The 20103-nt window shown below is 39.2% G+C and overlaps 1 protein-coding gene across 3 annotated transcripts in view; it reads right to left on the bottom strand.

Annotated features, from left to right (window-relative positions):
* Positions 1 to 316: 316 nt before the first annotated feature.
* Positions 317 to 20103, bottom strand: part of sparta (spartin a) — a 66289-nt gene continuing 46502 nt past the window's right edge. For 2 of the 3 annotated variants that reach the window (XM_052025760.1, XM_052025761.1), the window contains 5 exons: positions 18433 to 18562; positions 15735 to 15929; positions 11878 to 12036; positions 8131 to 8221; positions 317 to 5931 (listed from right to left, as the gene is read on the bottom strand). In XM_052025760.1, the coding sequence (XP_051881720.1) occupies positions 5742 to 5931; positions 8131 to 8221; positions 11878 to 12036; positions 15735 to 15929; positions 18433 to 18562 (765 nt within the window). In that variant the 3' untranslated portion in view covers positions 317 to 5741. The other variant, XM_052025763.1, reaches the window with a different exon arrangement.

Here is a 20103-nt window from a genome sequence, read left to right as displayed (position 1 = left end):
TCTGGGGACTGCTTTGTAGAGAATTAACTTGGTGATTTGGGGGTGGGGGGGGGGGTGTGAAATAAGCAAAATGATATTCCTTATGCTTTGGCAAGAAGAAATGCAGGAAGGGAAAGTAAAGGATAGCCAACTGAGAAATGGAACATTGCAGGGTCCACCTCTGGTTGGTTGTGAATTATTGACAAAAAGGTAGATATTAAAATAGATAGTTTTCAGGATCTCTCAGATTTATTGTAAATCATATCTAGTTATTCTATATTAGTAAAAATTAGCAAATACAGGTTTTGGTTAGGTTTTCTGCATTTTACTATGAGCATCAAAGGTAAGCAGATTTGGGGTATCATTCTTTATATACACAGAATTAACTTTATTCAAATCTATTAGTAACTTATATTTAAATAAAAAATTATACAAATACATCTACATGGTGTAGCATGGTTCAAACAAAGGCACTTTAATTGAAGATAAGGTTGTTGAGAGTTTAAAGCACAAGATACAAGTGAAAGGTTATTCTACAGAAGCAGTGCTTATAGTTATTGTTTAATCAGTAAACTTAAGATGGAAGCAGTAACATTTGTCCAGTCTTCACCTTTCTCAGTTATAGTTAAAATATAGAAAACCTACAGCACAATTCAGGCCCTTTGGGCCACAAAGCTGTGCCAAACATGCCCCTACCTTAGAGACCCATAGCCCTCTATTTTTCTCAGCTCCATGTACCTATCCAAAAGTCTCCTAAAAGACCCTATCATATCCGCCTCCACCACCGTTGCCAGTAGCCCATTCCATGCACTCACCACTCTGAGTAAAAAAAAACTTACCCCTGACATCTCCCCTGTACCTACTCCCCAGCACCTTAAACCTATGTCCTCTTGTGGCCACCATTTCAGCCCTGGGAAAAAGCCTCCGACTATCCACATGATCAATGCCTCTCATATACCTCTGTCAGGTCCCCCCTCATCCTCCGTCGCTCCAAGGAGAAAAGGCCTAGTTCCCTCAACCTGCTTTCATAAGGCACACTCCGCAATCCAGGCAGCATCCTTGTAATCTCCTCTGCACCCTTTCTACGGCTTCCACATCCTTCCTGTAGTGAGGTGACCAGAACTGAGCACACTACTCCAAGTGGGGTCTGACCAGGGTCCTATATAGCTGCAACATTACCTCTCGGCTCCTAAATTCAATTCCACGATTGATGAAGGACAATACATCATATGCCTTCTTAACCACAGAGTCAACCTGTGCAGCTGCTTTGAGCATCCTATGGACTCAGACCCCAAGATCCCTGATCCTCCACACTGCCTAGAATCCTACCATTAATACTATACTCTGCCATCATATTTGACCTGCCAAAATGAACCACTTCACACTTATCTGGGTTGAACTCCACCTGCCACTTCTCAGCCCAGCTTTGCATCCTATCTATGTCCCCCTGTGACAACCCTCTATACTATCCACAACACCTCCAACCTTTGTCAGCCGCAAACTTACTAACCCATCCCTCCACTTGCTCATCCAGGTCGTTTATAAAAATCACAAAGAGTAAGGGTGCCAGAACAGATCCCTGAGGTACACCACTGGTCACTGACCTCCATGCAGAATATGACCCTTCAACAACCACTCTTTGCCTTCTGTGGGCCAGCCAGTTCTGGATCCACATTGCAATATCACCTTGGATCCCATGCCTCCTTACTTCCTCAATAAGCCTTGCATGGGGTACCTTATCAAATGCCTTGCTGAAATCCATATACACTACATCTACTGCTCTCCCTTCATCGATGTGTTTTGTCACATCCTCAAAAAATTCAATCAGGCTTGTAAGACAGGACCTGCCCTTGACAAAGCTATGCTGACACTTCCTAATCATGTTATACCTGTCCAAATGTTCATAAATCCTGCCTCACGATCTCCTCCATCAGCTTACCAACCACTGAAGTAAGACTCACTGGTCTGTAATTTCCTGGGCTCTCTCTACACCCCCTTCTTGAATAATGGAACAACAACTGCAACCCTCCAATCCTCTGGAACCTCTCCCATCTCCATTGATGATGCAAAGATCATCGTCAGAGGCTCTGCAAACTCCTCCCTCACCTCGCACAGCAGCCTGGGGTACATCTCATCAGGTCCCGGCGACTTATCCAACTTGATGCTCTCGAAGAGTTCCATCACCTCCTCTTTCTTGATATCTACTTGCTTAAGCTTTTCAGCCTGCTGCAAGTTGTCACTACAATCACCCAGATCTTTTTCTGTAGTGAATACTGATGTAAAGTATTCATTAAGTACCTCTGCTATTTCTTCCAGATCCATACACACTTTCCCACTGTTGCACTTGATAGGTCCTATTCTTTCGCATCTTATTCTCTTGCTCTTCACATAACTGTAGAATGCCTTGGGATTTTCTTTAATCCTGCCCGCTAAGGCCTTCTCATGTCCCCTTCTGGCTCTCCTAATTTCCCTCTTAAGCTCCTTCCTGTTAGCTTTATACTCTTCCAGATCTCTAACATTACCTAGCTCTCTGTACCTTTTTAAGCTTTTCTTTTCCTTTTGACTAGATTTATTATGGCCTTTGTACACCACGGTTCTTGTACCCTATCGTAACTTCCCTGTCTCATTGGAACATGCCTACGCATAACTCCACACAAATATCCCCTGAATATATGCCACATTTCTTCCGTACTTTTCCCTGGGAACATCTGTTCCCAATTTAAGCTTCCAATTTCCTGCCTGAGAGCCTCATAATTCCCTTTACTCCAACTAAACGCCTTTCTAGTCTGTCTGTTCCTCTCTCTCTCCAATGCTATCGTAAAGGAGATAGTGATCATAATTCTAATCTCCAAAATGCTCTCCCACTGAGAGATCTGACACCTGACCAGGTTCATTTCCCAATACCAAATCAAGCGCAGCCTCTCTTGGAGGCTTATCTACATATTCTGTCAAGAATCATTCCCGAACACACTTAAACTCCACCCCATCTAAACCCCTCACTGTATGGTGATGCCAATCGATATTTGGGAAATTAAGATCTCCCATCACAACAACTGTTATTATCACACCTTTTTAGGATCTGCTTCCCTATCTGCTCCTTGATATCCCTGTTACTATTGGACGCCTATAAAAAAAACACCAAGTTATTGACCCCTTCCTGTTCCTAACATCCACCCAGAGACTCCGTAGACAGTCCCTCCATGACATCCACCTTTTCTACAGCCGTGACACTATCTCTGATCAACAGTGCCACTCCCACCTCTTTTGCCTCCCTCCCTGTCCTTTCTGAAACATCTAAAACCCAGCACCTGAAGTAACCATTCCTGTCCCTGAGCCATCCAAGTCTCTGTAATGGCCACCACATCGTAGCTCCAAGCAGTTATCCAAGCTCTAAGCTCATCCACCTTGTTCACAATACTCCTTGCATTAAAATAGACACATCTCAAACCATCTGTCTGAGCACGTCCCTTCTCTATCAGCTGCCTATCCTTCCTCTCATACAGACTACAAGCTTTCTCTATTTTAGAGCCAAACACCTCTTCCCAAGTCTCTCCAGTTTGGATCCCACCCCCCAACAATTCTAGTTTAAACTCTCCCCAGTAGACTGAGCAAACCTCCCTGCCAGAATATTGATCCCCTTGGGATTCAAGTGCAACCCATCCTTTTTGTACAGGTCATGCCTGCCCCAAGAGTGGGCCCAATGATCCAGAAATCTGAATCCCTGCCCCTCACTCCAATCCCTCAGCCACGCATTTAACCTCCACCTCATTCTTTTCCTATACTCACTGTCGCGTGGCACAGGCAGTAATCCTGAAATTACTACCTTTGCGGTCCTGCTTCTCAACTCCCTATAGTCTTTTTTTCAGGATCTCTTCCCTTTTCCTACCTATGTCGTTGGTACCAATATGTACCACGACCTCTGGCTGTTCTCCCTCCCTCTGCAGGATATCTTGGACGCGATTTGAAACATCCCGGACCCTGGCACCTGGGAGGCAAACTACCGAGTTTCCTTCCTGCATCCACAGAATCGCCTGTCTGCCCCCCTAACTATAGAGTCCCCTATCACTACTGCCCTCCTCTCTCCTTCCCTACTCTTGAGGCACAGGCCGGACTCTGTGTGCCAGAGGCACTGCCACTGTTGCTTCCCCCAGGTAGGCTGTCTCCCAACAGTACTCAAACAGGTGTACTTATTGTCAAGGGGTAGAGCAACAGGGGTACTCTCTAGAATCTGTCTCTTCCCCTTCCCCCTCCTGACTGACCCCCATGGCCCCGGTGTGACCACCTGCCTATAACTCCTTTCTATCACCTCTTCATTCTCTGACCATACGAAGGTCATCGAGCTGCATCTCCAGTTCCCTAACACGGTCCCTTAGTAGCTGCAGCTTGACACACCGGGTGCAGATGTGGCCGTCCTGGAGGCTGAGAGACTCCAGGACCTTCTACATCTGACACCGAGCACAAAAAAACTGCACTCATTCTACCTCCTTTCCTCAAATCACTTACCCCTTCTCACCCCTTTACCACCTAAGCCCCTTAAGCCAAAGCCCAATCACTCTACTCCCCCTCACTCCGCTGCCCGCTCCGACGCTGTCCACTGGATATGGCTGTCTTTTTAAACTATTCACGCACTACCGACTGACATCACATGCCTGTGCAGTTACTCCCCACTATTCCTGAACCGTTAGGGAAAAAAAAACTTCTGTTCGGTACTCCTCAGCTGATTCCACTCGCTCACCTCTCGCTCCCAATCGACAAATTAAGTACATGTAAATTTGTGAGAACTAAATGTGATAACTCATTCTAGCACCATTTTACAGATTACAAATGGTACAATCAAGTTTCTTGCAATTTTAAGAAATAATTACAAATATGACAACAAAGTTAACTTCTTCCACTAAAGATTAGCATTTGAAGCCAACTCTACCAGACCAACTTTGAAAATACTACTTTCTCTTACCTCAATATTGGGTAGCTTTGGTCACTGGTATGACCTGACGGGCAAAATTATTTTTGTTATCAGTGCAGAAAAAATGTCCTGTTTCACAGTCACTTGCTTTACTACAACATAAAGGTTGTGCTTTGAACATACTCATACAAGACTAAGATACCAGTGCTGTTAATTGGATTTATTCTCACTCTCAAAATGTTCCTCTGTACAAAATGCACATCAATTATCTCTTTCACTCAACCACAGCTGTTTGCATCCAAAATAAAGCTCGTAATCAGTGTAGCAGCATGGATACACACTTTTAGGCACAAGTGCAGGAAAGATACTTTTTAAATAATCACTTCTCTGTATTCTTTTCAAATTCCCCACCCAACATCAAAAATTTCATATCCAATGAGCAAATACTGAAATTTCTATATGCATCACAACACATTCTAATTCACATCTAATTCAATCAGGATCCAAAATTGAGATGGGAAATCTGAAGAGGAAAGATGAAAGAAAACAAAAAATATATATATATATTCTTCACAGAGCAAGGTTGTACTCTATATAACTGAAGAGGGCAAGACGCCCCAGAGTTTTCATGCCTTGTTAACATGTTAAAATAAAGCCAATGTGACAATCACAAAAATAATTTAGATCTATTTGATTCAAAGTGCCAGAGGATCTTCAGTCTCCAAGATCAACCTGCATATTAGTTGAAAATCAAAAGTTCTGCAAAACATTACTGTTGCATTAGCATCTGTTGAGTTGCATGTTAAAATTTACAGTTTCATCAGCTGAATTTAAGACATTCAAAAGGTGAAATTAATCATTTTTTTACTGGCTTTTCTTGTTTCTCCTGTAATTTGTAGTCATCGAGAATAGCATTTCCAGTTTCCTTGGCAGTGCGTCGTGCAATCGCTTTGATGCCCAGATGATCAATATTAAAAGCTGTCACACCAACATTGATGGCAGAGTTCACGGCATTATCTGTAACTTTCCCAGCAGCAGCACCGTACCTTTATTAGAATGGATCATCACCAATCATTTAAAGCAGAAGAGCCAGAAAAAGCAGATAGCTGCAAATGTGAACTATTCTACTTGATTTTCAGCAGAATTATTTCCCTACCTCCACTTCTGTTCCCACCAGTTCTTTTTCCTTTAGTCCTGTCTTTTCTCCTCTAGATACTAAATGGATCACACAAACAGACAACTTCCTAAACTAGCTGTTCAACCCACAAAGAATAAGTGCAAGAGGTTGTGGCCAAAGATGATAACTGCTTTAAATGTGCCAAGTACACACAAGACCAACTTTTTATTGTTCAGGAAACCTACAATGCAATCCAGAAAACTATGCAAGTTTATAAAGGTGAATGGTATATAGTGACCTCAGATCTAGAAATTTATCTTCCCTTTACCAATCAGTGAAAAGGAAGCAAAAGAGTGGAGATTTCTTTGTGATACCAATAGCCCACATGGTAAGAGACAACACTTTGTGAAGTAATGCTAATATTAGAGTTTGGCTTAACTATCTCAATTAAGCAGGGGTGAAAGCAGTGGGGGAGGGGGTTGTTTCTATTTACCCATGCCAATAAATATTTTGACATAGATGGTGACGGGTTATAGCTTCACTGGAGAAGTGAAAGAGTCATTGATGAAAATGAGGCAAACAATACAGAGCACACCAGGCTTGAACAGTAGTGTATAATTGGCTACAGAAGTTGCTAACTGTGACCCAAGGTTTAAGGCAATGCTATTTTGAATGGTGAACTTGTTGGGAGCTAGCAAATTAAAAAGGCAGTAATAATTCCAGGAACTTAAGTGTCCAGGTGGAATACAAGAGGTGCAGCTGGAAGACCATGTTGTAAAGGCGGGAATGGAGCTATGCATGGGTAATTCCAGGAGGACCATCAATGAATTTTTTCAATCATTTGAAAAGAAACATTATGGGAAAATAGGATGTCCATTCAACACAGATTAAAATTAACTCAGGGTTCAAAATTGGAACACCTCCATCTGCGAACTCAGTACATCAGAGCAAGCCATTGAGAAAACACCTATACACTTATTTCCCTATGTGAAATATTAAATATTATATGTAATATTAAATGTATAATGTATTAAATGTAAACATTTAACTGTTTAGTAGGCAGAGTTTTGCAATAGTTAGAGTCACAGAGCACAGAAATGGGCCTTCAACCGAAGCCCATCTAAGCTAGTCCCATTTGGCCCATGCTCCGCTAAACCTTTCCTATCCATGTACCTGTCCAAGTGTCTTTTAAATGTTGTAATGTACCCGCCTCAACCACTTCCTCTGGCAGCTCATTCCATATAAGGACCACCCGATGAAAAAGCCTATTAATTCTCCCCTCTCACCTGAAACCTATGCCGTCTGGTTCTTTATTCCCCAACTCTGGGGGAAAAGCTGTTTAAAAACAAAAAGGCATTCTATAACGCTATTACAGCACCAGCGACCCGGGTTCAATTCCAGCCACTGTCTGTAAGGAGTTTGTATGTTTCCCCCAGTGTTTGCGTGGGTTTCCTCCGGGTGCTCCGGTTTCCCCCACATTCCAAAGACATACCGGTTAGGAAGTTATGGGCATGCTATGTTGGCGCTGGAAACATGGCAACACTTGCAGTCTGCCCCCAGAACACTACGCAAAAAGATGTATTTCACTGTGTTTTGATGTACATGTGACTAATAAAGAAATCTTTTTTTAAAAACAGGAGTGCAGAGCGAAAACTGGTAGCAGAAATTAGGAAAATTGAAAATTGGAATTCATTTAAATGGGATACTCAAAATAACTAGCTCACTAAATTTGCAAGGACTGAATTCCCAGTTTGCACGAACAGAGGAAAGAGAATCATATTGATAAAAAATAGGATATTGTAGAAAATAAATCAGCAATATTTCATTCCTTTTGTGCAAAATGATTCTGCAGCAGCAAAAAATATTGCAGAGCCCAAAATGATTCATAATGATTGAGATATCATGCCCGAAAGATAAAGCTAATTTAATCAATAAATTTAAAGTAGAACTATTCTGCTTCACCCAAGTTTAGTTCTCTTTTGAAATGCACATCTTCCTATTTCTGTCTCTGAAAGTACAAAATGTCAGAAAGTACAAAAAGTACAAATGTCAAACTGTCTCAAAGTACAAAATGCTTGCATAAACAGAATTTCTATTGAATCCCACCCCCTTAAAAAAAACTACTTACTTGTGTTTCACTGTGTGAACGGTCTCTGCTGCAACACTCTTGGCTATGCACTTGGCTGCACATTCTAAACCATTCCAGACAGTTGCAAATCCTGTGATATGAAAAGAACATAATTAGGAGCAAGTGTTGGCTATCTGGTCTTTACATCTGCCCCACATTATGACATCTTATATCTCAACACCACTTTTCTGCATTACCTCCATACCCTTTAATTCCCTTAAAATCCAGAAATCCATCAGTGTTTTAAAAGTACTCAATGAGAGAATCTGAATTAGTATTAGAAAGATTCACCATCATCTTAGTGAAGAAATTTCTTTAGTCTTAAATGGCCCCCCCCTTTATTCTGAAATCACAACCACCGATCTAGACTCTAGCTAGGGCAACATCCTCCCTGCAACTACCCTGTCAAGCCCTGTAAGAATTTTGTAAGTTTCAATGAAATCACCTCTCATCCTTCTAAACTCCAGATAATACAGCTTATGTCTATTCAATCTCTTGTCCTACACCAAACCTGTTATCTGTGGAACCTAATAATGAATCTCCATTCTACTTCCACAATGACAAGTATATCCTTTTTGGCTAAAGAGACCAGAACAGTACCCAAAACTGAAGGTGTGGTTTCAGCAAGGGCCTAGAAAATTGCATATGACATCTTTACTCCTGTACTCAAATCCTCAAAGGCCAATATGCCTTCCTAATTGCTTGCAACACTTGCATGTTTGCTTTCAGCAGACTTAACAATGACACATGGTCCCTTTAAGCATTAACAGTTCCCAATTTGTCATCATTTAAAAAAGACTTTGCTTTTATTTTGTGTACCAAAATGGATGATCCTACATTTCTATATTATATTCCATCTGCTATTTTCTCACCCACTCATTTTGTTTGTCTAGATTCTGTTGAAACCAATTTACATCCTCCTCCCCCCCACTGACAATCCACTTAGTTTTGTGATCAGTAAGCCTCAGCCAAATCATTAATACAGGTTGTAAAGAGCTGGAGCCCAGCAGCAATCCCTGCTGTATACCACTGATCACAGCCTGACATGAAAAAGACCAATTACTCCCACTCTGATTTCTATCTGCTTACTAACTTTCAAATCCATGCTGATATAAAATCCCAACTCTAGGTGCTCAAACATTATTGACCAATCCCGTGTGGGAACTTACCAAAAGCTTTCTGAAACTCTAAATTACTTTCCCTTTTATTTATTGTAGTAGCTGTCCGAGGAACTCCAACACATTAATCAAATACTTAAATCAATGTTGCCGCTTCTCAATCATATTATTTTCTAGATGTTCCAACATAACATCTATTGTTACCACTTCCAGCATGTTCCCTACTACCAACGTTAAGCTAATAGGCCAGAAGTTCATTTTCTCACTCTCTCCTTTCTTAAACTGTGGGGATACATTTGCTACCCTCCAATCCATACTTACAGAATCTACAGAATTTTGGAAGGTGATAACCTAAGGATCCACTAACTCTTTCAAAACTCTGGGATGCAGATCATTAGGTCCTTGGGACTTATCAGCTTTTGGTCCCACAAAGTCTCCAGTTTATTTTTTTGTTACTAATACCAATTTCCTTCGTTTGCTCATTGTTGTAAATCCCTTGGCTCTCTAATATTTTGACAGTTTTTTTAAGCTTCTTCTGTGAAGACAGACACAAAATATGTATTTAATTTTTCTGCCCTTTCCTTATTCCTCATTACAAGTTCTCCTGTCTGTTTGCAAGAATATCTTTTTTTTTGTTGTACACACACCTACACTCTGTCCATTTGTCTCTCTCAAGTTTACTTTCATATTCCAGCTTCCCTTCCTTCATCAATGTCTTGGTCTTTCTGGGCTGAGTTCTAAAATGTTGCTGGGCCTGCTACTATGTCTGGCAACTTTATAAGCCTGTTATTTTGATGTAATATTCTCCCTAATTTCTCCTGTCAGCCATGACAGACCACACCCTCCCTCCCCCCCCCAATTGGTTTTTAAATTTTAAAAGGAAATGCAAATACATATTATTTCTTTAAATATTGGCCATTGTGTCTGTTAATGTTGTTTCCCCATCAACCATTGCCAACTTACCCCTCACACCTTTACATAGATTTCTGTGTTTAGATACAAGATCCCAGTTTCAAATCAAATTACATCACTTTCAAACTTAATAAAATTCTATCAAGTTATGGTCACTCTTCTATGAAAGGACCTTTGCAACAAGATTAACTAACCTTTTCTCATTGCATAATACAAGTTGTAAAATAGCCTTTTCCATAACTGCTTGCCAACAAACTGATCTATAACATCTCAAATTCCATAAATTTGTCCTCTACCTTATTATCACTAATTTGCCTTGTCCAGTCTATGTAGATTAAAGTACTTATGATTCCTGTATCACTAATTTCCTGGTTTAGACCATGGCCAATATTACAACTGCTATTTGGTGGCCACTAAATTATTCCCAATTTTTTGCACTTTGCCATTTCTGATTCTCCTTCATTTCTCACTACTGTACTGATTACATCCTTCACTAATAGCAGTGCCCCATCTCCATTTCCTTTCAAACTATTCTTCCTCGTTAACAATTGTCCTTGAACATTCCTTCTACCTCCTAGTTTTGGTCAGCTTGTAGCCACATTTCTGCAGTAGTAATTAGATCATATCCATTTACTTGTATTTGCTTGGTTAATTCATCTGCCGCCAATTATACTTCTTAAAAATAAATTACTGCAGATGTTGCAAATCTAAAATAAAAAGATTATGCTCATCTATTGCGTATACCCAGCATGTGTTGGGCGAATAACAAAAAAAATTAACATTTCATGTCAACAACCCTGAAAAAGTTTATTCAAGGCTTATATATTGTTTAGCCAAGCAGCAGCCATGGAATTTAGCGAGGCGGTAGAAAGGCACAAAGTTTGGTCTTGAGCATGGATAGAGAACTTGATACTAGGTTTCTAGATAATCATTAAGAGGTGAAAAGGAAGTATCTAAATGATAGAGAAATGCATCAGAATTCCGAATTGGATTTTATTGTAACTGAAATTTTTACACTGGTATGTGTAAAATTCTAAGCATGCCCAATAAGAACCACATGAGCCTTTGTGAAGTGGAAGGGGAAAGATATGCTGATTTTGGCAAAGCACTTAGCTGTAGAAATAAAAATCGCAAAGTTAGAGTTTCACACAGTAAAGGAACAGAGGGGAAATCAATGTCAATATATTATTCTAAATATTCAGGTGAAAGGGACATGACACTAAAAACAAGGTCCAGTCATTTAGGAGAACATTTGGGAGTTATTACTACTAATGGACACCAACTCAATTAATTTGCATTTACTAGAGATTGATAAATACTGAGTAACATATTTAAAAAATGATTAAAAGTCTATTGGGATATTAATAGTAATAACATCCAATAATTTGCTAGTTCAAAGCCCCAAGAGTGTGGCTTATTGGAGTTTTATAGTATTGTGCACCATGGATTTACATATTTCAGGAGGGGAAAATGCATATGAGCAAATAACTTAAGTTAATCATTGAAAAGGATTGACAGCAGAGGAGCCTTAACAGATCCAATGACTTTGTTTTTCAAATTCAAGTTATTCACTATTCTCAACAATGCACTTCCTGCACCACATTTATTGAACACATATAGATTTAACATGACTAAAAAATGTTAAGGAATTAATGAAATATTGTGACATTTATAACAAATGAGAAGTTAATAATAAAGCAAAATAGATGAAATGTACCTTGAACTCCACTTGCTGCCACCACAAGGGCCCCATCCAGTTTGGCTTTCGAATCATTATCTTTTTTTATAGATTCAGGGATAAGTTTACTTCCATGTTTCCTTACATGTGGAGCAAGCCCTTTTCCAACAGTACTAGCAACAGTACAAAGTCCATCAACTGTGAATTAATAATAAAAAAAAATGAAACTTAAAGGTTTAGACATATGTAACTACCTACTTTAAGGGCCTTCACTCTGGACTGTATAAAGATAAACCAATAGTACACAAGAGTGTATGAACATACAATTTTCCATGATCAAAGATGAAGGACCAAACTCAAGAGGAAGCTATGATCTTCTCTATTTAGTTGATTCCACAGCATGATTCTTAGCTTTAAAATAATTTTAAGAAAATTCCTTTTTGCACTGATTACAGAGACCCTGCTAAAATTCTTGGCCTCAAGAAATATGTATTGAACTATTTTTCAACCTGGTTTTTCCCCCAAACAATACCACCTTCCACATTAAGTGACCAATACAAAAAGCAACTTTTAGAAAAAAAGCTGTATTAACAAGTTGTCCTGCATGAGGTGTGTTTGTCATAGATAAACTGGAATAATTTATCTGTAAAACCAGCTCCCCTGCCATTCATTCATACCCACGGATCAGAATGCATCAGTGGCAGGCTCCAAACAATAAAAAAGAGGTAATGCTATTTATGTGCCACTTAGAGACTTAAAGATTGTAATCACCATCATTTCCAATGTTAAACAGTAACAGAAATCCCAAACTTCAACAACTTTTGAACAAATAGCAGAGAAGGTCATTAGAGCCTCAGAAGACCCACTTAAATCTGTGGAACTCTGGCATACTCTACCAGAAATGTTTTTCTAACCTGACACTAACAATTTACTTTTAAGTATCAAAGTTTGAAAGAATTCAGCTTGGAAGTAGAATACCTCTCAAGAAAGATTTGCATTTTTATAGCAATACTCATAATCCTTTCAAGTATTCTTGAATTTTGGTTGTTGGTGTAATATAGGAAATGCTGCTATCTATTGAACAAAATTACATGTCAATTTGATGAGTTTCAGCAGGTGGAATGCTGGAAAATGCGAACTACCAACAGCTCAACACATCAGTTCCATTATAAAGTGATGTACAAATCCCAGTTGATTAGTTCCTACGGAAAGAAAAATAGTATCTCTCTCAGCAGATGCTGCTTGAATTGACATTTCCTTCAATATGAGCTTGAAAGAAAAACAAATGGAATTCATACCAAGCCATCCAAAATGCTCTTCAGCAAGCTGACAGGCGAATAAAATACTAATTCTCCAAGGTGCGAACAGTGGGATTCCAAACCATAGCGTATGGAGAATGAAAGAACTCACCTGCACTAACCTACTCTAGGTACAGAGGACACAGGTGAGCTGACCTCTGAGGTACAGCAGCCTCTAGCTCTCAAATTGTTTTTGGAACAAAGGCAAGGCAAGTTGTTCAGATAAAACTATTATTTAAACTGTTTTACAGCTGTTTATAAAAAGGAGGATAAACCAAATAATTACAAGCTAGTTAGTTTAACTTCAGTAGTGAGTAAGTTACTGGAATGCATTCTAAGGGACATTTTAACCTTCATTCAGAATAGTCAGGAACACTGCAAAGATATTTGAGAGAAAGTCTGATAAATCTGATTGAATTTTGAGATAGTAACAGGAAGAGTCAATAAGGACAGTGCATACGATGTAGTCTACAAGACTTCAGAAAATGTCCTATATGGCAGACCAGTCAAACAAATTAAATCCCATGGGATCCAAGGAGAGTGGCAAATTGGATCAAAAATTGGGTAAAAAAAATTAAAATGTATTCTTGTTACTTGGGGGGGAAATGATATCACTGGGGTTCCACAGGACTCAGTGTTCTTGTTCCTTATTAACATACATTGCAATTTAGATCCAAATGCAGAGACAAAATGAAGAAACAGGCAGTTAATACAAAAATTAGTTGTGTGACTGACAGGGAGGAGAAAAGATTTAGACTGGAGGAATATATAGATGGACTGGTCAGTTGGGCAGAAAAATGGCAAATGGATTTTAATCAAAGAACAGTACAATAGGGCTGGTGCAATAAAGTAATAGAATAAATGGCAAGACATTGAATGGTGCACAGGAATAGAAGGATACTGTAATGTAAATCCTTAAAAAGGTAGCAGGATAGATCAATAAGGGTGGATGAAAAGGCACATGGGATGCTTTCTTTTATTAGCTGAGGCGTAGAATGCATGAGCAGGGAAGTAATGCTAGAACTTTATACAACACTAATTATGCCAAAGGCTGAATACGACATCTCGTAAAACAGCAATCAAAAATAAAAAAATTATTGTACTGAAGTGCAGAGGAAATTACAAAAATGTTGCCCTGTGTAAAATTATACCTATGAAGAAATACTGGATAAGCTAAGGAGACAAAAACAGCAGATGCTGGAATATGGAGCAACAATCAATCTACTGGAGGAACTCAGCAGGTCGAGCAGGATCTGTAGAGACAAATGCTGCTTGACTCACTGAGTTCCTCTACCAGATTGTTGCATTGGATAAGCCAAGGTTGCTTTCTTTGGAACCGAGAAAGACAAAGGGAGAACAGTTAGGTGTATAAAATTTAAAGAGGCCTGGATACAGTAACCAGAAAGGACCTTAGCCAAGGACTCAACAATAACTCGGGGCACAGATTTAAATTAAATGGTTGAAGGATTGGAAGGGGAATGAGGCATCCTCCCCCATCCCCAGAGTTCTGGAACTTGCTAGCTAAAAGGGTGGTAGAGGGAGAAACTCCCAGCACATTTAAAGTACTCGGAGCTATTACCTACAAGGCCACAGACATAGTCCTGGATGGTGCAATTAGTTTGGATAGTTCTTTTTCAACCAGCACAATATGCCACTCTCGTTTGTGGCTGTAACTTTTCTATGATCCTATAATTTGTATTCAATGAATCATTACCCAGCAGTGATAAGACAGTTCAAAAATAGTTTGCCAACTAGTAATCTCAATTCCATACCACCATTATTAAATCTCACCTCGCTTATGCTATTCAGGACTGGATGAGGAGAAATTTCTGACAATCAAATATTCAGAATATTGAAGCCATTGTATTCTTTGCCTGCCAAAGACTCCACTGCCTAGCCACCGATTTCATATTTCTTCTTGCCAACGGAAGCCAAACCAGAAAATTTGCAATGCTGATGTTACATTAACTTCCAACCATGTATCTGAGCCATTATTAAGAGTGCTTAAAATTGTCCGACTCTGTCCTATCTCAGTTATCTGCTGTTTGAACTTTCATCCATGCCTTTTGGTCATAATGCTTCTGGCCTGCCCCCATTTCCTGCCCTTAGGCTTAAGATTATTCAAAATTCAGCTGCTTAAGTCACATTTACCATCATTCTTATTTTTAATGGCCCAGTCTCCCACTTGAGTAATGCCTCCATTTTAAGATTCACATACTATTTTAATTAAATTTTAAATTAAAAGAAATTCAATCCATGCCTTTGGTCACTGTGCTTCTGGCCTGCCCCCATTTCTTTAAATTGTATTTTAATTTCTTTAAATTTCTTCATGGCCTCATCCCAGATGAACACAGTAATCTTCTCTAGCCCCAGTACCCTATTAAATATCTTTGCTTTTTGAATATTTACTCACGTTGATCTGTGCCTTTAGCATGCAAGAGCCCAAACTCAAAAATCCACCCTACTTACCAAACATCTCCATTTTTTTTTGGAAGGACACTCCTCAAAACCCATTTAATGCATAGACCAAATATCAAATTTTGTTTGAAAACTCTGTGGGCTCCCAGTTCAGTGTAAGGAATGATATAGGTTGCTTACCCAAAAACTGGCTGACTTTTACAGCCCCTCCTGTTGCTTGTCGTGCAACACTTAGTCCCTTTTGCACAGTGGGACTGACTGTTGCAGGTTTATCTTCAGGCTGAATGTGCTCTCTCAGTTTAGTGGCTCCTTTCTGGATTGCTTTACCAGTGAATTCGGCACCTTTAACTAAACCCCAGCTCAACCAAGATGCACCTGAAAAATTAAATAACCAGATTTTCCATTTTCAGAAATAAGAGTAATTATGTTCATAGGAAGCAAATTATGCATTCTTTTCATCGAAGAATTTCCTGAACACAAAAAGGCAGTCCACAAGTGTTTCCAGTCTGATTCTGAAGATTTAAACAGTGCAGTTTTAATGGAGAACAGAAATAAAATCAGAAAACACTGGGGGAAAAAAAAAGTCAGATCAGGCAACATCTGTGGAAAGAGAAAGTTAACTTTTCAGGTTTATTTTTCATCTTATTTCAGATTTCTACCATCTGCAACTTCTGATTTTCTACAATGCATAAGGTCTGGAACTTGAGAGAATTCAGTTGAATTTTGCCGTTAACAATTAGTATTTATCCTAATTTTGATCTTGTAGTTTCCTTCACAGTGATGGTCAGCACAAACAAGCTTCCTGCTAGTGGAACTTGGACTGTTAGTTAGTTATCCGGTAATTACTATCAGTAGAGGCTGACCTTTTTTTCTTTTCAATAGCCATGTCTCAATAATCATTATGCCTGGGATAGGCTATACCTGAACTGGGATAGGATCCACGTTCTAACAGAAAAGGCACAGTAAGATGGCAAAGGCTTTAAACAAGAAAGGGGAACTGATCTCTTAAAATGTTAGCAGTCTGAATAGAAACAGGAAAGAATAAATTATTGGGGACAGTGACATCAAGGGAGCTCAAAGTGCTATAGAAAAGGATCTAAGATAATGGCTAACCAATTAAACAGATAAGCAGGATGCAATTGTACATTGGGAAGAACGGACAAAGTAGAGATTAAGACAATGGCTACAGACAAAAAAAAATTCAAGGAATTAAATATTGCAAGAAATACGAGAGTAACAAAGGATCAATCTCACTCACAAAAAGTCAAAGGATGATAATGTGAGAGAGAGGTGGAAGAAAAATCCAGATAAATTAGGGACATAAGAATAAAGTAATAATCATAGGGTATTTCAAATGTCCAACATTAATTAGATTGAAAAGGTAGAGTAAATGAAGTTCTCTCAATATGTACAGGACTCCTTCCTAACCCAGTATGTAAAAGTGACTAAACTTGGGAGAATTTGCCATTGGATCCATGAAGAAAAGTGACTTTTGTTCTTAACTCAAAAGTATTTTTAGTTATTTTCATTGCCAGCACATTATACAAATTGAAAGTCCCAATAAAGCTATTAGCTTAAGGGTTAAAATGCATGAAAAATGTTTCTTTGCACTGGTCCATCCTTTATTCTTGGGCTTTAAATTGCGTGTTAACAATATTTTTATATAATTGAAGGTCAATTAAGAAGCAAAATTAAAACAAATTGCCAGAGGCATTCTGTAGGTCAAGCAGCACCCATGGGGAGAGAAACAAAAGGCAATATTTCAGGTCAAGGATTCAAGCAATTTAAGCTTTTTGCTACAATTAAAAATTTACTTTGCTTTGTTGTTGAAGTCAGACATTGTGGTTCTTGCCCTTTGGCCACAACAAACTACAGCTTCAAAGTTACCTTTGTAGATTGAACTACAAATTGATGAACACATCCATTGTGCAATATACGTGGCTCCAAGGTGGAAAAATAATTTTTCATCACACAAAATTGAGAAATACTGCTACTCCATCTAAAGCCGTGAACAAAAAAAAATGGTATTTTTAGAATGTAAATGACTGATAAGTGGTTTGGGGCATTGAAGAAAAAGTTATCTTAACTTATGAAATGTGATGGGTAAATAGCATCACAACTTTAAACAAGACTGAAAATCAAAAACTGCTGATGCTGCAAATCTGATGCACCATAGAAAACATCCTATCTGGATGCATCACGGCCTGGTATGGCAACTGCTCTGCCCAGGACCACAAAAAACTGCAGAGAGTTGTGGACACAGCCCAGCACAACATGGAACCCAGCCTCCCCTCCAATGGACTCTGTCTACACGTCTCGCTGCCTCGGTAAAGCAGCCATCATAATCAAAGACCTCAGCCACCCCAGACATTCTCTCTTCTCCCATCAGGCAAAAGATACAAAGGCCTGAAAGCATGTACTGCCAGGCTCAAGGACAGCTTCTATCCCCTCGTTATAAGACTATTGAATGGTGCCCTAGTACGATAAGATGGACTCTTGACCTCACAATCTACCTCGTGATGACCCTGCACCTAATTGTTGACCTGCACTGCACTTTCTGTAACCGTTAAACTTTATTCTGCATACTGTTATTGTTTTACCTTGTACCTCAATGCACTGTTGTAATGAATTGATCTGTATGAACAGTATGCAGGACAAGTTTTTCCACTGTACCTGTATAAGTGAAAATAATAAACCAATTTACCAATTTGACTGCTGATCTTGTCCAGTATTTTCTGTTTTTATTCAAATATAAAGGAGAACTGCTATTACACCAAGTACTTGACTTGCATACTTGCTTCTGATAGTGAGAGCATTCTAAAAATTCATAGTTCTATTGCTTGTGGACATGAACTGCTTAAAGACATGAACTGCTTACCTGTTAAAATTCCACGGGCCATTTTTTCACTCCACTCAGGTAGAACATTCTCCTGGTTACTTGATTGTGTTTCGTGATCCATTGGCACAGTTTCACTCAAATTAATTTCATCAACTGAAGCTTCGGGGTCCTAAACAGAAATAATCTAGTAAAATACAAGTTATTTCATGGCACAAACAAGACAAAAAGCCTGCAAATCATTTTATTTGTATATAAAAGGTGCTATTCAATTTCTGTACAATGAACTTTCACGCAGGAGTTAAATGAATCTCAAAAATTTGGAAATCTTCCAACTTTCTCATGGGTATATTATACATGTTCATGGTAAAAATAATCCCCATTCCTCACTAGTTGGAAATGCATGGGGGTGGAGAGAAAGATAAGTCTGTCTTTGTTAATCATTCATCTTAATTATATCAATTGCTTATTGAAATCAATTCCAACTTCAACAAATGCAACACACCTACAAGCATGTAGTTGTGTTTAACAATTGGGACTACTGGAGGTTATTAACACATTCAGTGGCATCAGTACTTCTTTTGGTAGTTTAGATTTATGGGAATCAATCCACATGCCCTTATATCTGATAAGATAGCATAACCGTGAATGTAACAAAAACATTATTCAGATCTGGGCTAGATACCATTGCCTTTGCACAAACTCTCTCCAAAAGGTGGATTAAGTTAATGCATAGTGATTCATGCTTTGATCTACCATTAATATCAAGCCAGGGGATGAACCTTGGTTCAATAAGGAGACCAGATGGTATGCTAGGAACAGTATCAGACATACCTAAAACAAAGTGCTAATCTAGTGAATGAAAATATAAAGAAAAACACTTCAGATGTTGGAAATCTGAAATAAAAACAGAAAATACTGGACACACTCAGTGGGATAGGTAGCAGTGGAATGAGAAACAAAGTTAACATTTTAGATTAAAGACCTATCATCAAAAATCATTGAAGGGTTGTCAACTAGAGGCATTAACTCGACTTCTTTCTACAGATGCTGCCTGACCTGCTGAATGTTTCCAGCAGTTTGTTTTCATGCCAACCTAGTGAAGCTGCAACACAAGATTGCAAATATTTTATAAAAGCATACAGTTAACTCACAAAACAGATCACATTGAAACTTTATGTCCTACCACATCTCGTTCAGCAAGGTGGTAAATAACTAAACAGGAGGAAGAGTTTCCAGGAACATCCCCATCCTCAATGGCAGATCTCAGCATAGGTGTGCTAAAGACAACCCACCCCACCCCTGCATGCAGCATGACCGAGACAACATTCCGACATTGTCTGGTAAATGGCAAGTAACATTTGTACCACAAAAGTGGTAAGCAATGGCCACTGCCAACAGTGTAGCCACCTACCCTTGAGATTCAATGGTATTACCACTGCAGAGTCCCCATTGGAAAGATCAGAATCTCAGCTGGGCCAGCAACATGAACACTGTGGCTATAAGAGTAGGTCAGAGGCCAACTATCATGCATCAAGTTATTTGCCTCACAAGCCAAAGCCATATCCACTAATTAAAGGAGTCAAGCAAGGAATGTGACAGAATACTCTCAATAAGCTCAACTCCACTTGGGGCAGATCAGCTTGCTTGTGGCAACCAATTCATCCCCTCTTACCACCTGTGCTCATAGACTGCGTTGTAACACTGTCTATA

Source organism: Pristis pectinata, chromosome 11, assembly GCF_009764475.1.
Source record: "Pristis pectinata isolate sPriPec2 chromosome 11, sPriPec2.1.pri, whole genome shotgun sequence".
In the NCBI taxonomy this organism is placed as follows: Eukaryota; Metazoa; Chordata; class Chondrichthyes; order Rhinopristiformes; family Pristidae; genus Pristis; species Pristis pectinata.
This window is presented reverse-complemented; position numbering and strand designations above follow the sequence as displayed.